General features: G+C 39.6%; 3 protein-coding genes across 4 annotated transcripts; 1 reads left to right on the top strand and 2 right to left on the bottom strand.

The window, feature by feature from the left end:
• Window positions 1-1,486: 1,486 nt before the first annotated feature.
• On the bottom strand, window positions 1,487-6,537 carry LOC109461865 (uncharacterized protein C594.04c-like). Its single transcript, XM_019758334.1, has 4 exons — window positions 6,256-6,537; window positions 5,230-5,448; window positions 4,627-4,723; window positions 1,487-2,372 (listed from the first exon to the last, which is right to left on the bottom strand). The coding sequence occupies exons 1-4, from the start codon at window positions 6,451-6,453 to the stop codon at window positions 2,098-2,100; spliced, it is 789 nt and encodes a 262-aa protein (XP_019613893.1). The 5' UTR covers window positions 6,454-6,537; the 3' UTR covers window positions 1,487-2,097.
• Window positions 6,538-8,882: 2,345 nt separating this feature from the next.
• On the top strand, window positions 8,883-21,368 carry LOC109461839. The gene is made up of 18 exons (XM_019758307.1): window positions 8,883-9,071; window positions 9,652-9,792; window positions 12,623-12,821; window positions 13,071-13,113; window positions 13,278-13,347; window positions 13,490-13,544; window positions 13,955-14,118; window positions 14,708-14,784; window positions 15,130-15,207; window positions 15,712-15,796; window positions 16,215-16,451; window positions 16,727-16,828; window positions 17,199-17,324; window positions 17,804-17,932; window positions 18,915-19,088; window positions 19,599-19,795; window positions 20,389-20,506; window positions 21,210-21,368. Exons 1-18 carry the CDS (start codon window positions 8,898-8,900, stop codon window positions 21,366-21,368), a joined length of 2,328 nt encoding a protein of 775 aa, XP_019613866.1. The 5' UTR covers window positions 8,883-8,897.
• Window positions 21,049-24,107, bottom strand: LOC109461872. 2 transcript variants are annotated; one of them, XM_019758342.1, is made up of 3 exons: window positions 23,964-24,107; window positions 23,382-23,555; window positions 21,049-23,050 (listed from the first exon to the last, which is right to left on the bottom strand). In XM_019758342.1, the coding sequence occupies exons 1-3, from the start codon at window positions 24,088-24,090 to the stop codon at window positions 22,200-22,202; spliced, it is 1,152 nt and encodes a 383-aa protein (XP_019613901.1). In that variant the 5' UTR covers window positions 24,091-24,107; the 3' UTR covers window positions 21,049-22,199. The 2 variants fall into 2 exon arrangements, with proteins under 2 accessions (XP_019613901.1, XP_019613902.1); XM_019758343.1 differs by having other exon boundaries at window positions 23,382-24,102.
• Window positions 24,108-24,165: the final 58 nt, after the last annotated feature.

Genomic DNA, 24,165 nt, shown 5'->3' with positions numbered 1-24,165 from the left:
CTGCTCCAGAACGCTGTTGTGCTGGTCAATCCAGAAAAGGCACTAGATATACAGCAGTGGAGGAATAAAATGGATGAGGAATGTGGCTATCCCTTCCAGTACTTCAATGCATCATATCCTGATAATGTTGATCTACATGTAGTAGTAGTGGTCTTTTTTATGTTGGAGGCAAATGGGCTAGCAGACATGCTGGCCAAGATCAGGAGTAACTCTGCTCTGAAGTTGAATTCTAGTGCAATCCTGACCTACTTCGAGATGGTCAACAGCAAGCAGGGCTACCCAAAACTCATCAGCATGGAGACTAGATATGACAGACTATCTGATACTTCTGGTCAACTGTCAAAGTCAGATGAAGAGGAGGCTGCATCTGGATCAGATGACTGGAGAAACCTAGAGTTTAAAGAACAGGAAGATGATACAGAGGAAGTGTTTCAAATAGTGAGGCCAAAGAAAACCAAACCAAAGCAACTCTACTCTGACCAATGTCCTTATAGATATAACTGCAAATATGGCCGTGACTGCCGCTATGCACACTCTGATGCTGAAAAACAGTTCTTCAGCAAGCGTGATCGAGAACAGAGCAAAGAGGAGCGGACTAGATATGCTCAAGGTTATAAGACAATTGTGTGCAACCACTATGCCTTGGCCCGCATGTGCCGTTATGGAGACATGTGCCGCTTTGCACACGGAGAAGAAGATGCTGTCTGTTCGTATTGTAACGACAGGGGACACTTCACTGAAAACTGTCCCCAAAGTAGGCTCTATCCTTGAGAAGGCCACTATCTATCCTGTCTAACAAACATGGACAATGCAAATCAAATTCATATTGAGTGCCAATACTCAAAGACAGATCTAGTCTACCTTTACTACTAGTAGTCATCTGATTGACTAAGTATACAATTCTGCAACAATGATGAAGATACAGTCATTCATTGTGCAATCGGGACACTCCTGAAACAGCTTTCTCTGATAAATGGTTCACTACAAACATCATTCATTATTAGTCTATAAATAGAAACATCATGTACTATGTACTTTCAAGACAATCACTTTTAGATTTACTTGCATTAAAGGGTGGAAGCAATTGAATGTAGCAAAAATAAGAATTCACTTAAGATTTTACCAAACAAAAGGCAATTCTAAAACTGCCATTTCCTGCTTATAAGTTATATTCCAACCCCCCTTATGTGCAGCATAGATTTTTTTTACTTTTTACCCATAGCACATACACATCTATGGCTAAGGTACAAATTAGCTACTCCACTGCTTGAAATACATCAAAGGTTTGATGACACTTGTATCATTCACTATCAAGCACATACTGTACATTACATTACCACACTAATGTAATGGCACCAAAACTGCAGTCTTTTGCCTATAGGCCAGATACCCCAAGTTGTTCCCCCATCTCTTCATGCACACCACTGACTTTTAACAACAGAAAAAACACCAAAAAAGACTATAGAAGGTTTTGTACCGGTATATGCTGTATTCAAGCTTGAATACAGTGTATATTACTATCAACAAGTTACATTAGGTCTTTGAGTTCATGTTGACCTACAGCACATAGGGATAAATTACAAAAGCTACCCTACTGTCATAAATGCATCAAAGGACTTTGCTTCAATTGCTGACATTTGTATTTGTGAGGTAAAAAAGCTACCCCATTGTTAAACATGCATCAAAGCTTGCTTCATTAATTTTGCTGATCACATTTGTATCAAGCACACTATTACTACAGTGACTGTATCATTATAAATACACGTATTACCACACAAAAGGCACCAGAACTGCTGTCCTCTGCCTATAGGCCAGATATGCTGGGTTATTTCCCCATCTCTTCATGCCTAGTTCATCTAACAGGGGAACACCACTGACTTTTAACAACAGGAAGGCAACAAACATGGGGAAAAAAAATACACCAAAAAAGACTATAGAAATTTTTGTACCGGTATATGCTGAAATTTGTATTTGTGTCTGAGGTAAAAACACTACCCCATTATTATACATGCATCAAAGCTTGCTTCATTTGCCGATCACAAATTATGTATCAAGCACACTATTACTATAGTGACTGTATCATTATAAATACATGTATTACCACACAAAAGGCACCAGAACTGCTGTCCTCTGCCTATAGGCCAGATATGTTGGGTTGTTCCCCCATCTCTTCATGCCCAGTTCATCTAACAGGGGAACACCACTGACTTTTAACAACAGGAAGGCAACAAACATGGGAGACACCAGACTGATGTGTTCCCAGCCTGACATGACCCCGGCTGCTGTGATGTACAGACCCAGCCACAGACTGATCTCTCCAAGGTAGTTTGGGTGCTGGCTGATACTCCACAGTCCGGACTGGATAAACTTTCCTGTACAGTAAAAAAGACCAAGCTATTTCAAAACAATTACAAGAGTTCCACGATCTCATACCTTCGCCAAATGATGTTAACCCTTGCGATTATACAATTTTAATCATTGATTTTGTAAATAACAGCCTCATTTGCATGGATTATATCAGTTGATCATATTCTCCACCCAATGGCAGCCCTATTTTAACAAAAAGGCTATTATAGCTCTTCCTCATAAATTATGCAGATGAGGTCATGATTTGAATAAATTATGTTTATTGATGTTCACCTTCACTTAACTTCCAAATGTGGCAAGTATGAAATTCCTAGCAGTTACAAGTATGAAATTATAAACATTTGCCATTAATTATGCAAATTAGGTCCTCATTTACATAATCTATATCCTCAGATGTTTTTCTCGTTCTCAAGTAGATGTCACAAGTGTTTCATAGTTCTATTATCGAACAAAGTAGATTTATAGAATTTCCTCATTAATTATGCGAATTAGCTCCTGATTTGCATAATTGTCATCTGATTATGTCAAGCATCACTTCAACTACCTACATACCAAAAATCACGACAATCCGTCAACCAGTTCTTGAGTTATTATCCTTCGAAAATTTTTCAACAAAGGCGCCTGCAGTTCTAGAACAAGCAGCTAGGGGACCCAAACTCATGTCACTTCTTCCCTATGCCAAGAGCTATCTGCCATTCAAAATTCGTGACCCTAGCATGTCCAGATCAGGATTTAGCAAAACCGGAAGTTCTGCTGCAGTACCTAGGAAAGCCGCCAGGAGGCCCAAAATCTAACTAGAAAGGCCAATATTTGCTTTGGAGCAAATACAGCGATGGGTTCACCACATTTTACCACATGGCAGGGAAAGAATGAGAAACACAAGGGAAAACAATGATTTACATTGATATAACATACAACTAAAACAACAGTTGGATAGCTATTCCCTACTTTATTGGTTAGGATTTTTAATTGCATAATGCAAACTGTTGATTTTCAAAATAAAAAAAAGTTCATGCCCCGCATTCCAATGCTGGGGCAGAAAAGCTTGAAATACCTACCAAAACACTTGAATAAAGACATACTGTCAGTATGGAAATGCTCTGTGCAGGTGTTAATCAAGTTAAATCCCAACAGCCAATCAGCAAGAAATGCTCTGAGCAGGTGGAAATGCTCTGTGCAGGTGTTAATCAAGTTAAATCCCAACAGCCAATCAGCAAGAAGTATAGAGGAAAGCTGCATGCCTATTGGTTGATGCCCTGCATTCCATTGTGATGACTCATGCCCAGACGTGGTAAACACGGCACACTAACACAGTAATACATTTGCTATAACACAGCCAAAAAACTCAAATAAAACCATTCTAAAAGCCTGTATCACAAAAATTTAAAAAACGCCTAGGGGTATTTGCCCACTGTACCTCCATACCAAATTTCAGGACCTTAGGCTCTAAAATGAAGAAGCTGAATCCATTTAAAAAATGGCAGGAGAAGAAGGAGGAGAAGGAGGAGAAGAAACATCAGAAAAAGCAATATGGGTTCACCACCACTTCGTGGTGTGGTGAACCCATAATCATTTCTAGGTCTCATGAAGACCTACCCACCTACCAAGTTTCATTCCAATCCATCCACTGCTTCTTGAGTTATCTTGCTAAACCACACACACACAAACACACACACACACAGTGACACACACAGACAAACGCTACTGAAAACATAACCTTCTTGGCGAAGGTAATAACACATCAATGTTTGGGCTACATTACACTAGCAGGACTAAACAGTGAATTATGAACAAACCATTTCCTGTGAAATAAAAAAGAAGACAATTTCAACCCTACATCTGTCAAAAGTTTATCATAACACCCTGCAGTGTTCTGTTTGGAATTTTTTTTTACACTGGAATGACTGAACAGTAAATGTGAAACAAATGGTGCACGCAAGAAAGAGTAAATTGTTATACTGTACACTTATATAATTATACTGCAAATTTATATTATATATATATATACTTACATTTATACTGAGGACTCTTCCTGGAAGTCTTAAGTAACAATCTCAGCCAAAACAGAAAAACTTGATTAAGGTACATTTGTATAATAATCAAAATTACTGAATTTGAAAATTGACAATGTGTTTCTGAAATTTTAGGTAGTGCAGGCTGTGTACCACCAATATACCATTGCTCTGGGAGAGTCCTAAGTTTGAATATAATACTAACATTGTTACAATGGTTAAACCAGAGATATTGGCAATGTCTGACCTGAGTTTTCAGGATCTGCCTTGAAGACAGACTTCTGATAGTCAGCCACAGCCTCCAGCAGGAGTCCTACAGTCCAGATGGTCCAGCCTAGGTAGTCCTGCAGGGTCAGTCATGCAAGTTATTAAGTTTTCTTCTGTTGAATATAGTTCAAACATTCATCAGTGTAGGAATCATTAGGATGGATATAGTAGTACATAATTTGACCAATAGTTTACAATTGGCATTAAAACAAACAAACAAACAAACCCCATATGTGGAGACACCATAACATACTTTTGGAACAAAATGAACACAGGTTAACATATATGCTGACCCTTCAGTGTAGGAATGACATTTCCTGCAATTAATTTGCATCAGGTGAGGGTTATAGCCCCATATAGAAAGTCTTCAAATACTAGTACATCTGATTCAGTTTAAAAATCAATTAAGAATCTAAATTTGACCTTAAATTACAGTCAAGTGTGTTTGTTACCACATATGAATACTAGTATCTTAGATTAGCTTTCCCATTGATCCAGTCTGTAGTTGCCACCTCTCTGCAACAATTGTTTACTGAGTGGTCACTGCAAACAGGTTTATATTTGACAGTAATATCTACACCACCTGAAAGCCCAGACTCCTGTCCCTAGTTTTGGCATTCAGGATAAGTGTTGGCAGGAGGGTGATGAACACCCACACGGCCTGGAGGGTCCAGAACACCAGGAAATGGACAGGGTTTCTCTTCGCTTCATCAAACCTGACATCTTTCCCATCCCTCATCACTCGCAGGAACAGGTAGGAGCCCAGACGTACTGCCCAGATCAGCACTAGGGTCGTCTGGACCTAGAGAATGTAAAATGAAGATACAGGGATATCAAAATGATGTAGTACCACAGTGTATACATGTACTAGTACATGTAGCTACCATGTATAGTACTCTCATTCTCTCATCACTCACAGGAACAGGTAGACTAGGGTAGTCTGAACCTGGATGGGGTTATAGATAGAGAGAGATACAGGGATATCATAATGCTATAGTACAGCAACAGGGTACTACAGCAATATATAAGCTTACTGTTCATAGTACACAACCACTGTACACAACCCTGTATAACAGACAGGCCCAGATAGAAGGCTCTGATCAGCATTTAACTTCAAAGAGTGGAGTGCACCTAGAGAGGCTTAAAAGGTAATGCGATAGTGTACTTATTTAGTATAGTATAGTATAGTATAGTATAGTATAGTATAGTATAGTATAGTATAGTATAGTATAGTTTGCAGTAGTTTGTATTATATTTACATTGTAGTACTATAACTACAATGACTATAACAAGCAGGGTAACTGTAGCCTTAGGGAAGCGACTGTGGGAGCCCCGGCATACAAGTAGGATGGTACTTCTTAGGGAAGCGACTGTGGGAGCCCCGGCATACAAGTAGGATGGTACTTCTTAGGGAAGCGACTGTGGGAGCCCCGGCATACAAGTAGGATGGTACCCAGGCTAGGGTAACTGTGAATGTGTGATATGATTATGAGGCACTCCCAACATCTGCTTGGAGAGTGACTGATCCCAGTACAATTACAAACCCCAAAGTTTATAATCATATTATCAGAGTAGTCCAAAACACTTAAACACACAACAAACGTTCTACCTTCTGCCTAGTGAAGTGCCCACCTCCCCACTGCAGAGACAAATAGGCCAGGAGAGCGTAGGTTGCCGACCCGGCTAGATCGAAAAACTTCTCGGTGCTGAAGGCCACTGCCACCGCCCAGCAAACCCACTGGATCCCCAGGTCCAGCGCCGCAGACTTGTACAACACCGAAACGTCCATGTCGTCTGCAAATATCATGGAAAATACGAGGGAAATCGTGTTATATCAAGCGCTAATATCTGTGATCATTTCAAACTTGGTGCATGTTGTGTAAGATGTTTATGTAATAAAATGAGGGCTGGCTAAAATTTTATAAATTTAGTCTTGAAAAACTGATCTATCTTGTTATAAGAAGGCTGATCAAAATACCATATTCAAAGATTTAACATTTATTTCACTATTAATTTTATCAGTACAATGACTTTTGGTCTCTCATTTTTACCACAAAGAGATATTTTGTAATGAAGTTATTCAGGCAGCTTTTCATGTATCATACGACAGCTAAGCGCTGAGCGTAAGGGTAAGGGGCCTCAAAGTGGTTGGCGACTTTCTCTTCGGCGAAAGTTTCGCTTTCTTTAGCGATGTTTTCTTACGTTTAGTTTCTTGTAAGGTATGTTTCCCCCATTTTCATGGCTTTTCTAATACTCAAGGATTCCTATGAAACCTATCTGTGGGCTTAAAGTGCGCCAACTACCTGTAAACTTGGCTTATGTGTTAAGAGTGGGAGGGGGGCAAGGTACATCTGTTTGTTTCAAAGGTCCCGGGAACTTTACAAAACTTGATGGTACAAGTTTACCACCTCACAAATGCAGGAATCATTCATTTCAATGTTAGCTAAGGATTTAAAACATCTAGAAATCATATTTATGGACGTTCCATGTCAATTGTAGATCGCTAGGATGCTTTTTTTGTCCACAACAGTGTTTTCTAAACCCTCTTCTAAACCCGGAAGTAACGTTTGGATATTTGATCGCACTGATTTTTGTGGCTCCCTACGCAAAAAGAGAGAGACAACACGATCATTTAGTGCAAACCTACACGTCCTTAAGGCATATACCAAGACTTTCTTTGGATGCACTAGTCAAGACGAATGCAAAATTGACCTTAAGGGTTTCTCAAGGTATTCTCAAGGTATTAAGACAGTAACCTTAAATCTGAGTGACCTTAACGGGAGGGGTCCAAAGTCCAGCAGGGGTCCAAAGTCCGGCATAGTTTTAAAGATTATTATAATTCTGTTATGCATGGGTGAATCCACATAATAAAAACAACCAGTTATGGAGTAAGACTTTATGTAAAAAATAACAAAGTCGGGAAGTTTGTCGACGTTTATTGCTCAAACTGCTAGCGATTGAAATATTTGTTTGAATTTAACGCTTTTCGCGGAGGTTGACGAGGGAACGTGTCCAGCACATAGCCTTCAGAACTGTCAAATCATTCATCCTAGAGTGCGACATGTGCAAAGATTTTACCACACACATGAAACGTGATTAATATACTTTCCATAGAAAAAACACCATGGCTTGACATTGTCTTTATCCTTGGAAAATCGAAGCTAAAATAACGGGCAAATGTTTACACCTTTCGGCCCGCCATCTTTACTGAGCCGCTACGAACAGGCAGCCGCCGATGCTCAACAGAATGTCAAAGTTTGTCAACTCGTCGGAGCACCGACTATTCCCGAAAATCAAACCCTACCTGTTAGACAAGCCCACATCCACTACTTCTGTCAAAAACAAGGCTGAAAAGACCATTCAAGGCAACCGAAAGCGAATATATTTGGGCGCATGCAGTTGTTGTAAACAACGCCGCCATTTTGTTTCTGAGCGGCGGGGTGATTTCGCTTTCACCGAGGGGGATTTGTATCTAAGCGCATTGGAAAAAGTGGCGTAATAGAAAATATGGCACATGTTTGGGACCGAAAAACAGTATTGCACACTGATACTGTTTGCATGGAGTGCTGAAATATTTACAGTAATGACTTGTTTTTACGTATGCCGGAGTTTGGACCCCCTTTTTGTGTTGGAACGTTCTATGAGAACGCGAAGCAAAAACCTGCCGTGACTCTCGCGTGCTGTCAAACTGCAGTGCGGAACGCTACAGTGAAATGAAATATACGTCGGTACAGCTTAAATGACGGATATATTGCTGTTTCAAGATCTAACCTTATTTTTGATGGGTTTAGGGTCAGATGAACAGTAACAAAAGACATGCGTCAGCACGTAGAACAGTATGCCGGACTTTGGACCCCTCCCGTTAAATCAGTCAAGATCATCAGAGGCAATTATTTAGCATAGCATTGTGCACGTATATACAAATACACGCATACATTGTACATACATCCTTTAGATTTAAACCAAGACTTTTCTTTGCATACATGCAGTTAAGATTAGACAGTCATTTAGCGTAGAAATACACATACATACACCATACACCTACACACATACATTTTTACATGTACATCCTAAAGATTTAAACCAAGACTTTTCTTTGCATACACTACATGCAGTCAAGATGAGAAAGTCATTTAGCATAGAAAAACACACACATACACCTACATTTGTACACACATACATTTGCACATATGTGTACACCATTAAGATTTAAATCTTTTCTTCACACACAGCCAAGTTTCAAGTCCAAAGATGGGTTCTAAGCGGACGTTGATCCCCTTGTCCCTGACGAGGAACTATGCTCCAAACTGGGACGTGTGGGAGGGACTGAGGGAGATGGTACAGAACTGGCATGATGGGATCCTACAGGTGTATGATCAGGATCTCATCACATTTGACAGGGAGAACCTTAAATACACCCTCACGGTGAGTTATAATGACATGTAGCTTTGTTAAAGATGATTGCTAAATTTCTTAACTCTTAGCCTAGGTTTTCATATAGATTTCAACATACATATGTACATGTATTTGTATGCTCACAGTGAGGTTGAATTCCTTGATGCTTGCTTCTTAAATTACAATCTTAGATCAACCCTAGGTTTCAACATAATTGCATCAGGGAGTCTTATACTAGAGATCTAGAGTGCTTCAGTTCATTTATGTCTACATGACATGTTTAGGATTGAGCATGATTTTTTACATATTGACGTATTATTAGCTATCACTTCTGAACTGAAGATGCAGCCTTTTCTAATCTTCTGCAAGTACTAGTATTTATGTTTCTTTGTTTTACTAGAATTTCTATTCTATTGTTAGATTGGTTAAACCAATGTTCTACTTTACTTCATTTTCATTTTATTTATTTATACAGGTTAGCATATCGCGCTTAGTCACTTACTATCTACTGTATAACTATAAGATTCCACATAGGCTATTGTTCCTAGACTTCTGTTGTAGAACAGTGGCACTATAATGATTATAGTGACTTTTTCTTTTGTGTGTACAGAAAGATGACAGTGCTGTAGTGGAGTACCAGGTAACTGCTAAAGACTGGGACAACAAGACGACCACCCTGGGCTGGTTACACTACAGTAAGGTGGACAACAGACTCACTCTTATCAACAGGAACATAGGACTGCACAAGAAGGTGGGGATTTAACTATCTGATTTGAAAACTTGAAGTAAAACCTGACTGAAAGGAAACCCTTGATTCTAGATAGCAAAAATGTCATAGTACAGACATGACAGAACTAAATTTTTGGTTCAACACAAAAAATTCTGTATGATCCTTATGAATACTACAACTAATTAAAAGACAAGTAAAATCTGAGATTTTATACCTCCGGGCTTTTTATTGTATATTTCTATATGTTGTTTGTTATGTATAGTTGATGGTGTTGAATTTTATGTGTTAAGCGTTCCTGGTTGTGTTAACACAGGTCAACAAAACGTAAACAAAGGGTAGTAGTTGGGGGGGAACATTCAGACTGGGCAGAAGTAGTTTCAGGAGTACCCCAAGGCACCGTACTAGGGCCTTTATTGTTCCTAGTATACATAAATGATCTGGCCGACAACCTTAACTCTAACATCAGGCTTTTCGCCGACGACTGTGTCATTTACAGAGAAATAAATAACGACAATGACCATATCCTACTACAAGATGACATAAACATGTTAGACGCATGGCAGAGCAATTGGCAAATGGAACTACACCCTGATAAGTGCTACGTCATGCGCTACACCCATAAACGCAAAACTAAAGTATTTGACTATAAACTAGGGAGCCATACACTAGCTGAGGCTAACAATCACAAGTACCTAGGGGTTATCCTAAACAACAAACTTTCTTGGACTGAACATATCCATCATATTACTTCCAAAGCAAATAAATCATTAGGTTTTAGTAAACGCAATCTCTATAGCTGTCCTAAATCAGTTAAGATGAATGCATACACTAGTTTAGTCAGACCCCACCTTGAATACGCTAGCGCTGCATGGGATCCGTACTACAAGGAACATATTCACAAGATAGAATCGGTCCAGAAAAGAGCGGCCAGATTTGTTTCTAATACCTATGATACTTATGCCAGCACTACCAAATTGGTCACAGATTTAGGGTGGGACACACTAAAGGACAGACGCACAGCAAGTAGACTCACATTACTTCAGAAAGCAAGACACTCAAAAACAGCCCTTCCGGTCAAAACCTTGTTGACGCCTATCCCGCGCCAATCACGACACTTCAACTCCAACTCATACAAACCCCTAACGTTTCACAAAGACTGCTACAAATATTCATATTTTCCACAAACTGTCAGAGATTGGAACATTTTGCCCCAAGAGATAACCGATACTGCGGAACCCACGAAGTTCAACGCTGCAGTACTACAACACCTGAGGAAGCAGCAATAACGCATCGCACAGCTCCCCTGCACGTTTTACCCCAATCTAGGGGTGTTGTGCAGTACCCGAACAAGAACAAGAACAAGAACATTTTCATCTGCAGCCCATAACATGTACCCATGAACTTATGAAATTCTATTCAATCTGCCGCAATGAACTCGTAATGAAACTCAGAATGACAACCGGAACTGTTAAATCAGACGTTAAAAATAACGGCTGAAGTAGCAAGCCATCCTTATTGTCACTTCCTCCATTTTCCGCCAATTCTTCGTATAAATCGGGGAAGTAAAGGTCTGAATCCTCGGTAAAAATGCACGCCGAGAACGTCTGAGACCGTATACCGCGGTATTTGTAAGTTAGTAGTCGTAATATACGCCGAAAACATCCAAAACAAAGATTGCGCAAGAGTACGTTGACCCCTGACCCATTGACCAACCCGGAAGTTGCTGCCGATCACGCGTCCTGTGAACGCGTACTAAAAATACCCTCCAAACAACATTTTTGCGCCTCGCATACAGAAGATGTATGTGCACAACAACAATTGTTGCGCGCCGCAAGACTAAGAATTTATTGAGACCCGTCACCCCTCTGTGCGACTGTGGACGAGACCGACTATATCTGACACACGCAAAAGATCGACGGTCGCGACCCACTTTCTCACTCAAGGGGTGTTCTGGGGCCATCAAAAGGCTCCATTTTCACGCCCGAAAACACATATACAATAAAAACAAAAGAACGTGCATCATCTGCAGCCCGATAGCAAAACATATACCGAGTCTCAAAAGAATCCGTCCACTCAAACGCGAGGAATCGCTGCGAACGTGAAATTCTAAAACTCTCACAAAACCCTTCCGCGGAAGGATGTCTCCTCCCCCGGAGGCAATAAGAAAACTTAAATTGCAGGTAAATATTAGATACTAGTACACTAAACGAGTATCAGAGAAAGGTGAAGACAATATTTCTATCCATCATCAGCCATCTACATGGACATGTATAAGCCAAGAAGTCAGTGTACTGCCATCAGAATATACAATGCTTATTATGTACATGTAGAGCAAGAATTGTGTATACTTGTAATAATAATTATAATGTCTAATATAATAATATCTTTTGTCTGTGATGAACAGTGTTTACTGCTTGGCTACTCCCAATTTGACTATTTTTTTATAATCATAAGACATAAATTCAGATCAACTTCTTTCCTCGTGACATCAAGGAAAAGTGGCCTGCCAATTTGAGTATTTCCTGCATAAAGAAAGGTCTCCCGTGCCCTTATGCTGAGCGTAGGGTGGTGCCCATATCCATTTCTGTAGCCATTGGGCGACACACAGTTGTGCAAGGCACTACAGCATGGGGCTGGTCCGCTGGTAGTGCTGTGTGTTTGACCTTCCCACACTCTTTCTCATATGTGCTGAGTGCTAAGCAGAGAAAAAAGTGTGTACCATTTTCAAAGTCTTTGGTATGACACGGCCGGGGTTTGAACTCACGACCTCCCGGTTACAAAGCAAGCACTCTACCAATTGAGCATAAACAAAGGCTAAAACCAAGAAATCAACCATTTATAACTCTTACAGTGTTTACTGCTTGGGTACTCCAAGAAGCCTCGGTGCCGCGACGTGATTGGTCAGTTTGGTGAGGGGATGAAGATTGGTGCGCTGGCCCTGCTGAGGCGTGGCCGGCTGGTTACCATGGAGACTAGCGAGGACAGGTGGAGGTTTGAGCTGCAGCAGGATGAGAACTTTGGGGAGGAGGTGCTGACTGTGGTGGTGTCAGGTAAAGTACGGTGTCAAATTACATTGTATGTATAATACATAGTACAGTGGATTCATTGCTCAAGCTAACCAGCATCTACATTTTGTAACACACCACTGTTGTCCTTAAAGACATCAGGAGTTCCTGTTTAGAACTTATATTCAGCCTGTCAAGACTGCAGTGTGCTAGATGTTGGTTAGCTTGACTTATGTCAGTTGTAAAGGGCTGATGTTTAAGTTTAACTGGCTATTCCTCTATTTTCTACCATAGAGAGGAGCAGTGATTCTTCAAGTGACATAAACTTTCCAAAATGGTGAGAAAACATCGCTAGTATGTCACATTTTCACCTTGATTCATATGTGCTGTTTCCACATTGACTTCTGTTTCTGATGTCATTCTCCAAAAAAAGTATTTCCATTTGAGCACATTATTTGCTGGTGTGTGATATTTTACATAACTGATATTTCTTACCTGTAGTCCTGTGAAACTGGAGAGAGCAGACACCTGCACTACCCTCAGCATCCAACAGAGGGAGTGGCAGGAACACGTAAGTCATGTTTAGCTATTGTGCATACATGTATTTTTGCATTGTAACAGTTTCAATGTTCCTCTAGGCATTGAATAGATACAGCATAGTGTGGGCCCATTGTTTTCCTTGTAGTTGACTAGACCTAATGTTGTTTTGACAGGCAAAAAGATTCCTGTTCCTTGTACCACCTGAGAACTGTGTGAAGACTGAACTAGGTAAGATTCAGTGCAGCATACACATACATGTATACCTGTAGGTAACCTCTATCCACTGTCCAGAATAGAGAATAGAGAATTAGTAATACTGTAGTGCAGAGTTTGGTGAAGAAGATCAATTCTCATGTATAGACAAAGATCTCCATTGAATAATATACGGTAGCTAACATGTTATTTGTACTTTTGTGATAAGAAATGTTAAGGTAAGAAAACTGATGTGTATTTGAACAACATACATGTATTTTGCAACATATTATTGTCCAAAAATAGCATATTTTTATGATAATTATCATTTCGAATGGCTCACTCAAACATTTGTACATTGGTTTATCATTCAGTTTGTTGAACTGCAACAAACCAATAAAGAAATATTGTACTAGTATCTTCTACAAATGTATGTTCTTTTGCAGGTACCCTATTGTTAGATAAGGAGCTCCAGGGCCAGCTGTATGTGAAGAGTGTGTGGGTTCAGGACCTGAGGAAAGATGATCTGAAGACAGGAGTAGATTTCTGCCAGTTAGAAGTGGACAGAGACAGACATGCTGTACCACATCCTAGTGAGATCGACCATCATGTAAGGAAACAATTTTCACATTCAAGATTATGGCTATCCTGTTGCATTTGTGTTTGTTGCATTTTTTTGTTTTTGCTTGATTTAGTTTTGTTTGTCTTCAGCCCCATGTAGTACTGAATTTGTACTGAAGCTGATTTTCAAACATTTTTCCTGTGAAAAACCCAATTTATTGCTATTAAACATGTTTGTATGGTTCATAACAAAGCAAGGCTTCATCTCAATTGACTTGCATTATCAGGTTTGACATCAACAGAGGGCAGCCATATGGACTCACTTAAGTTCAGAATATTTTTATCAATCAATTAAATGCAATCTACTGTTTCCTGACACACAGTACATGGATGTCAAACTTTTTTTTTCCTTTAATTTTCATGGGAGTCAAATTCCCTGAGTTGGAGAATAGTTTTTTCTTATTGTGAATTTTTTCACTATTGCTGAAGAATTGCTTTAGTGAATGCTAGCCATACGGGCTTTGCTGTAGTATGATTTTCTGACATTGTTGGTGAAGAATAGCCATATAATAAATGTGAACCATATGTACTTTGCCACAGAATAATTTCCTAACATTTCACACCTCCCTGTCCTATAGGTGAGCAGTATGTGGGTGAGAGCTCTGGAGAGGAGACCAGACCTGGCTGGGCACTACTACATGCTGGTGGAGGATGAGTCAGTAACAGCTTCTGATTGTAATATAATATCAGATAGGTAGTGTAGATCGAAACAACAGTGGAAGTTGTAGGTCATATTTCAAAGGAAATGGTAGACCCAACAGCTTAACTCATCACAATCATGTTATACTGTTAGAAAGATAGTGAGTTCAGCACCAAGGAGAGAGCCAATATTTCTACAATGTAAATGTATAACATTTTGCAACACATTGAGCTCGTTGCCTGTATGATTGTTACCGATATCTGTCTGGATTCATCTTGTAAAGCAAGACAGTGGGCCAAAACCAGTTTGTTATGGTTAGAATTTGTCTGTGAATGTGTGTATGTTTGTTTTGCTTTGCAGTAAATGCCGAGATGTGAAATATGCCAACCTGTACAACACACAGAGTACTGCCATGCTGATGGCTGATCAGTTTGCACAGTAAGTACATGTACAAGAACTACACAATAGTACCACAATGACTCATGTCATGGAAGAAGGGAGCTCTAAGGAAACAGTAATGAGATGTTGAAGACTACACTTTGTTAGAGTGTGGCCTTGCCAGTGTGGACCCACAAGATAGGGTTGCTTGGAAATGTGGTGTGAAGACTGCTGCCTACCCATGTCAGGGACCCCAGAACATACAGTATAGTCTAAGACTGGATACAACTGTACTACTACTGCTACACCAAAATTCAAATTCAAGGTGTAGATGTCTTTCAAACCTCATGTACATCATGCAAAAACGATACCAAGTTTGTAAGTTTGCAGTGTTACATGTATATGTTATTATCTTGTGTGTGTGTGTCTATTAGTATTAGGAAAATTTTGTACATGTGTTTGTCTTGAATGGACGTTTACTTTCGTTGGCAGTTTGATCCTTGTATATCCTTGTGTTTTGATACAAAGTTCAGCATTTAACTGTGTTTGTCCTGTATTTTACAGGAGACATGGTGACTCCTCCTTCCCTGTAGTGAACACCATGGCTCTGGGAGAGCTTCAGAAAGTCAAGGATGAACTCAATAGAAATGTAAGCAAAACACACATGTGTACAAACTGTTACAATGTATATAGGCTATACAGATAGAGTAACACAGTACATGATACAGTACTTGGTCATGATATTTTGTTAAACATTATTTTGTAGAAGTCTATAATAAAGGAATCACACAGGTTGACTCAACAAAAATAGCAACTTATGTAAGGTCTTCTACACCTATACTTACAAACAAAAATGACTGGATTCAAGTACATGTTTAGGGTTAAATCAACATGTTGAGTTTAACCTACATTGTATTGGTCAGGCTTCTAACTTAAGAAATCTCTTTGTACATGAACAGTACATTGCCTGCTCACTGGTTCTATTTCACACTATAGCTAGGTATCACTTCTGCAGTGTAAAGGTTGTACAAGTAGTTCCAAACTTTTCTCTATGATTCCATCCCCAGATTGTATCATGTAACAAGACCCTGTATGAGATCCTACAGAAGTCAGGCCGACACGTGTCTGTAGAGGAGGCTCTGGCAGACAGCAGGGCCACTAAGAAGAAGAAAGTTGCCATCAACAGTCCGCGGCTGTCTGATGAACAGCGAGACGCGCTGGAACATGCTGTCAGGCTGGTACAGACAGCTGACCCTGACTTCAGGTCATCCTGGGTTGACATCATACAGACACAGCAACTGGAGGTAGACTTTGAATATACTGTAATGTAGTGTTGTAGTACTGTATGATACCATAACATAACGCTATAGTACAGTCATGTACACCGGTATACACATACTATGTACATGTGTATGATTGCATATTGCTATAAAACTTAGTGATGGCAGATCAGCACCAAGGAGAAAAGAAGGTTTTCACAACTTGTTGATTTTGAGGAAAATTGGTTCAAGATATGCCTCTTTTTCTGCTTTCATTGCTTTCATCATCCAGCCAGTCATAAAGTGTTTGTCATTTCCAGGGCCCAGGTTGGCATGGCAGTCGTATTGACATCCCCTATTGGATGTTAGATCTAGAGACGGTGCACAACTTTGGCAGACTGTGTGCCCAGGGTACAGCCAAGGTAAAGTTATACAATCTCAACCCTGTAGCTATGAGTTGTAGGGGTAGTCTATAGGTTGTCCTGTTGGAGAAATAGTGAGTTCAGCACCAAGGACATAGCCAATATTTCACAACTTGCTGATCTTATGTGCAAAACTGTGTTGATTTTGTGCTCTTCAAAAATTATGTGTTATGTGTTAACACCATACTTTTAAACTAGGACTATACTAACAAACTTGCTCCATCCCTCCCATCCTAGTACATGTACAGGAATTTGTGGCTGTGCCATGCCCTGTCAGAGCTGTTTGACTGTGTACAATGTACATGTACATACATAGGCCGCCATCTTGAGAGGCCGTTCTGCTTACCATGTACCTTCCTATCTTTCCCAGTGCATGTGCCGTGAGGTGAGACTGTGCCATGCCCTGTTAGAACTCAGAAGGCCTCACATCAAGAGAAGTGGTGGAAGATCCAATGATCCCATGCTGCTACTGGTGCTCAACAGATTGGCTCTTCAGGTATCTGTTATATCTGAGTCACATAACCATTGCTTGTATTATACTATATCTCAATGTGCTAACTTCCTAATGGAATAGCACACCACACTGTGAGTTGTTAAACAAATTAGCCTTGTTACAAGGGGGCTAGAATAAAACAAGAGCTGAGGGTACATGTATATATAGTACACACTCTATCCACCTGATGCTATCAATGGAAGTGTCCACTGAAAGATTTTTTTTTCAACAAATATAAGACCAGTTGAGGAATTGTCTTTTGCATCCTGTACTTACTATAACATGTAGTTCCAATGGTGTTGTCAGAAGTACCACCAACCCTGTGCAATGATCATAGTGTTAAAGAATTATATAAAACTAGTAGGTTCCTTAACATGTTGCTCCATTGTATTTGTCTGGAGTGCCACCAACCTTTTGCAAGAGTGTTAAACAATAATTGTATTTACTAGACCCTCTAACATGTTTTACCATTGTTGTTCCAGGAGTGTCACCGTGCCCCTCCGTTCTGTACTGCCTCCCACCAGCAGGGCAGACCTGTCAACACTGTAGCCACTCATCAGGACTGTGTGGACAGGGAGGAACAGCTACAGGCCAGGGTTATAGAGTTAGAGGTCAGAAAACAAAAGGTTGCAATAGTATGCCAGAAAATACACTGCCAATAATTATTAGCTCCTGATATGAACATTGGAAACTTGAGCAAAATGAGACAGTTTGGCATAATTGTCACTAACCTGTCACAAAATAGTTTTACCACTCTTCTGGCAATACTCCCACTAGCCAGCCTCCTGAAAATTATCTTTAGCAATAAGCTGTGACATAATGTTAGCATGAAAGTTTATCATAGGCCACACCAATTTCATTTGTTGGTTCTCGGATTCGCCTCTTCATTTTTTTCTGATTTGCAAAAAAAAAAAGATTCTGGTTCTGAATCAACTAAAAAATGCTCACATTTTACCCCCAACAGTTGAGGAAAGTCCCTTTCTTTCTAGTTGTTCCAGTTTTTCCATCTATCAATGCAGTGGTTTGACTAAAAGGTCAAAATTCATTGTTCAAATATGAACCCAGCCTTTTGTGTTGACTTCATGGCTCATTTCATAGCATTTGGGGCTATAATAGGATGCCTAGACCTGTTTTTATTTTTATTTTTTTTCGCCCTGTCGCTTCATATTTTTTATGAAAAAAATCTGAGAACCAACAAATTAAATTGGTGTGGCCTTATGTTGGTTCATGCGTTTTGATTTTATTTGTGGGGAAGAGTACTGTTTTAAACACAAGAAAGGAAGGAAACCTGGTCAAAGATTTAGTGAGTCCATTTACAATTGCTGCAATATGAAGACTCCATGAAACATCCTATCAGAATACTAGTATCTAAAATCAGATTTACATGTAGGTTTCCCAGGCAGTTTTACACAAGATCAGATTTGTGTTAGCCTGCATGGGTACCATCCAGATTTTCGCTACGCAACGAAAATCAGGATGGTACCCAGGCTAGATTTGTGTAGCCTTGAAATTAAAGCTATTCTAGATTAACATATCTGTCAAAGCCTAAGCCAGAAAGCAGATGATTTTAAAAGTGTTGAATTTGTCTTGCAGAAACAAGTAAAGCAGGTAGCAGAGAGGAACAAGACAGAACTGAACAAACTCACAACAAAGCTGTCCCTGGCAGAGAAGGAAGTCATGAACAAGGAGATCAGCTACCACGATGCCTACACCAGGTTTAAAGACATGTTCCAGGCAGAAGTCAAGAAACTCAAGACACAGTTCCAGGTTAGTTATAGATGTAGTTACTATATAGTTACTTAATAGTTTATTAAAATTTTCCAGCAGATGCGTGGAAGGGGAGGGAGAACAGGTGGGTCACCTTTACCAGCTCCCTCCCCAAATTGCATCAATGAAAAAAAGCATTGTAAAACAACATTGGAAATATATACTTTATAAGAGTAATACATAGAGATACATACAGAAGTATGGACATATAACATATAGTTAGTTGAAGAGTACATACAATGTATGTACTGCACAATCTTTAGCATGTATGTTTTATATTCAAGGTATCTTACATGTACATGGAATGACCACTAACTACTGTTACATAGAATTGTTCTTTTCGTGATGCTTACATGTACATGCATGAGAACATTGCCCTTTGTGAGTTTCCATACCATTTAATCAAGGTACATTTTAATGTATTATTCTATTGTAGCAAAATCTCTGCTATATTGCATTTTAAAAGCTGCTAAAAGAAAGGCTTTTTAATGTCTTTGATGATCTTTATAGGCTGAGTTTGACAAGAAAGACCTCCATGTACGTAAGCTAGAAGAAGATTTAGTCCTGTACAGACAGACGGTGGATGACAGGAATGCCAGGCTTGATACCCTGGAGAGGGAACATGAAAACTTCCCTCACACCCTGGTGTCCCAGCACCATGTACTGGTGGAGGAGGTACAGCACTACAGAGGGGAGCTGCAGAAAAGGTAGTCTGAGGTTACAGGAGTATTCTTTTACACAACCAAGTTATCTCACCTAAAGTGCTGATGTTTCAATGTCTATCAGACACCTTTCTCAGAGCTTCTGACTGGAGTTCTGCTATATGTAGCAGATGTAAGTGGCGCTTTTGCAGCAAGAACACAATCCCAAATGTGGCTGAGTTTGTACCCCCCCTTGTCCTTTACTTTAGGTGAGATAACTTGTTTGTGTAAAAGAAAACTCCTGTATTCTATACTTTACCAAGCTCATGAATCTATTTTCGGAAGGTACACATGTAGTCTGAGTTTCACTCTTCTAGCAGTCCTCCCACTAGTTATAGTTTATCTACAACAATGACTTGTGATGATTGTGTTAAATTGTTGGATAAATTGTGAGTTCAGCACCAAGGAGAAAGACAATATTTCACAACTTGGTGATGTTATGTACAAACCCTTAGAGTATGAGGCTTTGTCAAAGTTTGGCATACTTAAGGAATATCTAAGAAGGAATTCTACAATAGAAAGACAAGTAAGAAGGTACAGAATGTAATTTATATGTTTTTACATGATACTGCTAACTGATGCTGGCTTTTTTTCCACAGATGTGCCCTGATCACACAGTATGTGGAGAAACAGCAGACAGATCTCCGGGACAGGAACACAAAACAGAAGTGTCAGACAATCATAGATATGTGCACAGATATGAAGGAGGAGCTACATGTAAGTTTTTCATACTTTACATCTCGTGTTAGGTTTCAATGCCTCACTGGCAAGTTGCTGCAGTACATGTATGTTTTGAGAAGGCTACAGGTACAAGACTTACAAGTACATGTACACTCTTAACAAAAAATTTATTTTCAGTGCTAAAATGACCTTAGAACTACATTTGTAGCTATGGAAAATGTTAAACTGTTCTCCAACTCATAAATTTGACTCACCGGAATTTTCAACTGAATCACTCAGTCTTCCTCAGCTATCTGACCCAAATGCTGTGGACACGTGATTTTTCCCACGTGTGACGTCAGCAAAGGGTCAAAGGTTGTCTGAAGTCGATATCGCCCCCCCCCCCCCGTCCCGGTTGAGCGATGGTTGAAGTGCCCTGATGTATATGGCCTCTTTTATGCCTCTCTTGAAGTAATCCTGTTTGGTATCCAAGATTCTAACCCCCTCCAGATCCACTGTGTGTCCTGGTGATTCTATGTGGATGTGCTGTGACACCTCAGATGCAACAGAACTGGGTCGTCTACTGTATGTTCTAGAAACCTGGTTTTTAGTGAGCACTCAGTTTCCCCGATATAAGTTTCCCAACGGGGGCCTCTGTTAGTGTTTCCCTGGCAACTTATGTGGTAGATAACCCCACATTTGTCTTCCATTTGTCTTCTGTTACAGTTAACACTTTTATTTCTCTCCCTCACCTCTACAGAACCAGCGTTACGTGTGTTCAGTCTGTCACACCAAGAGAAGGTCCCATCTTATCCAGCCCTGTGGACACTATAACAGCTGTGAAACATGTCTGCTACAGTTAGCAGGCTGTCCTGTATGTAAGAAACCCATAGAGAGCAAGATCAAGGTGTTTGAATAATGTACTATTCCATGTACATATGTACATTCTAAACAAGACATTAGTTGCTGAATATTCCAAATGTGGCTTCCAATTATCAAATTGTGAAATTTTTACCCATTTTCATTGAGTTTGATAGGCTTAGTGCATTACAGAATAATACAAGACAGCCATCACCATGATAATCTGAGAGCATTTTATTCACTGTTATCAATATCAAGAGGTGTATACATTATAAAATCATATAGAAAGAAGGTTAACACTAGTAAGGTTACGTTTGTCTTACATACACGTGTATGTAGCTCGGAAATAATAAAATTGAAAAAAAATATGGAAATGCCCATTATTAGTGCTAGTAAAACAAGCCTTTCATCAAACTATAATGTCGTCATGTTTCCCAAAATAGACTATACATATTTCAGTCCTTAAGTCTGGTTATCTTAATCTAATTCTGGACTTACATGACTATTGTACATCTTAATTGTGTGAAATCCTTATTCTGTACATCATGCACAAAGGAGTGCCTAGTATACAATTAACTTGTTATTTTAGAATGTCGGAACTGTATCCAACATTATGTGTGCTCGATGTGCCACACCAAAAAAGTGTAACTGTGTACAATTACACTCAGAAAACCAAATAGATATTTGTATAGTGTACAATGCACTCTGTATGCAAGGCATACTATAAGCTATATCCAATAGTAACATGAGGAAGAAAACCCAAGAGGAGGAGGAGAATTGTTAAAGATTCTGCTGCAGATTCAATCTTTTTTTATATTTGATCTCATCACATAGCAAAAACATACATTTTCACAAAGGTGTTAACTTCCATGTATGTGTTAAATCACACTCAGACTGTAGTTTCTTGCAATATACCACATTTATCAAGTACTTTAAGATAGTTGAATTTGTCGATAGCTTCAACATTGGCTTGGAAAAATGCATACATCATGTGACAATCATTTGGTGAGATCTTATGCTCTAGGTTTATGCCTAACTTCTTGAAAGGTCTATCCTCAATGAAACAAAGTTGTATAAATGCATTGTAAAGCATAATTACAAAGCTTAGACAGAGAAGGGCCATATTTGAACCCCAAACACATCTATATATGGATGCTGATGGTACCGTGCAGTCTACTGTGAACTTCTTGTTTACATCACATGGAAATTCACCATAAATCTGTGCGATATTGACAAATTCATAATAGAAGAACAATAGGAAAAACAAGATTGTAATAGCCATGGAGGCAATTTGCTTGAAGACATATTTTTTGTGTAAACTGTTTCTTTCAGACCACTCTTCCAAAATGGCTCTTAGTTCCTTTTGCTTATATTCACCTCGCTCTATACGCCATTCTCCCCTGAAACATTTGTAAAGCATCTCCATGTCATGCACTATGAAGCGTAAGTTACAGATAATCTTTCTGGCCGTTGTTATATTCCAAACCAAAGTTGGAATGTACAATATGGCTGCCTGTATACCAAGGAGCAAAGCAAAGAGGCGGTAACTGAAGATGGAATTCCCAGAGAAATATTCCTTTGTCTCACAGTAAACATTGACAAATTCTGCAAGTTGCCTACTGTAAGCACCCAGGTTATCAAATACCATTCTTGGTAGATCATTAGTACCATTTGCAGATGTTGCATTTCTGGTCAGTTGAGTATCAGCAAGGTTCAAGTAGAAGCATTGTATGGATGATCCTGCATAAAAGAAAGAAAAAATCCATTCTAACCTTTTTTGATGCATAATTAAAAGGTAAACAATTAATACCTCTTATTACACCATACATGTATATATGTGCAGATTGAGGCCCAAAGACAAATTTGTCCTTGCACAGTTATACAAATTTAAGCACTTCTTATTCCCCTTTGTACCACATAATTCAGGTTTTTGGTTTACAAAATACGAATTATGATTATGGTATTGACATGTTTTTGGGGTGGAGGTCAACGTCTAAGGGTATTTTGTAAAAGCATCCATTTGAAAGTGTTCATGTGGCCAAAAAATAGTTAAAGTGCAACCAAGCATTACCAAAGAGATCTCGCGCCATCACTACAGTCCCCAATACAATGGGCAGATAGCAGGACATGACCTTGGCGGCATAGTCCACCCATAGCTCTGCATGAAGTCGGGCAGGGTCCGTCGGATGTAGCAGGCCACTTATGAAGTTCAGCGACATCTTGAAAGGTCTAGGAAAACAGGACCCTGCAAAGGATAAACTTAGATGTGTCAGATTGAAAATAATCGATGCACGGTGGCTAAATTACTAGTAATTGTGTCGAAAGCACGTTTCCTGATAAAATGAGCTCCCCTTTTCCGGCCCATTGCAATGAAACTACGTATACGTCGACTATCCCCAATGAGGCTAGGAGTTTACAGTTCTCAAGGGGGAAAAGACCCGTTTGGGGTGCAACATTTGCTGTTCAATGTGACACAACCATACCGATAACTATAAAATGAACGCTTCATTGGGTGACATTGCAGTGACGGCGTGGGTAACGCTTTGTGTAGTCCTGTCGGACGGTAAACACGGTGTAACACTATACAATGTCATGCATGCAGAACGAGTTTGCCATTATGTAAGGTACATGTAAACTATAAAAAAGAACTGACAAAACTGTTGAGATCGCGTCACACACAGCTCAGTACAAACAGTTTCTCCCTGTACATGTATGACCCTACAGCTAATCTTCTGGCGGATGTGAAACTTACGTACACACAACAATGTAGTTAAGGGCATACGACACCCGACCCGGAGACTGAAGTAGGACCCCTTAACACAAGTCCTTGGTATTAGCCTTACGCACCAGCGGAT

This window comes from Branchiostoma belcheri, unplaced genomic scaffold, assembly GCF_001625305.1.
Source record: "Branchiostoma belcheri isolate BF01 breed outbred unplaced genomic scaffold, Haploidv18h27 scaffold97, whole genome shotgun sequence".
Classification (NCBI taxonomy): domain Eukaryota; kingdom Metazoa; phylum Chordata; class Leptocardii; order Amphioxiformes; family Branchiostomatidae; genus Branchiostoma; species Branchiostoma belcheri.
This window is presented reverse-complemented; position numbering and strand designations above follow the sequence as displayed.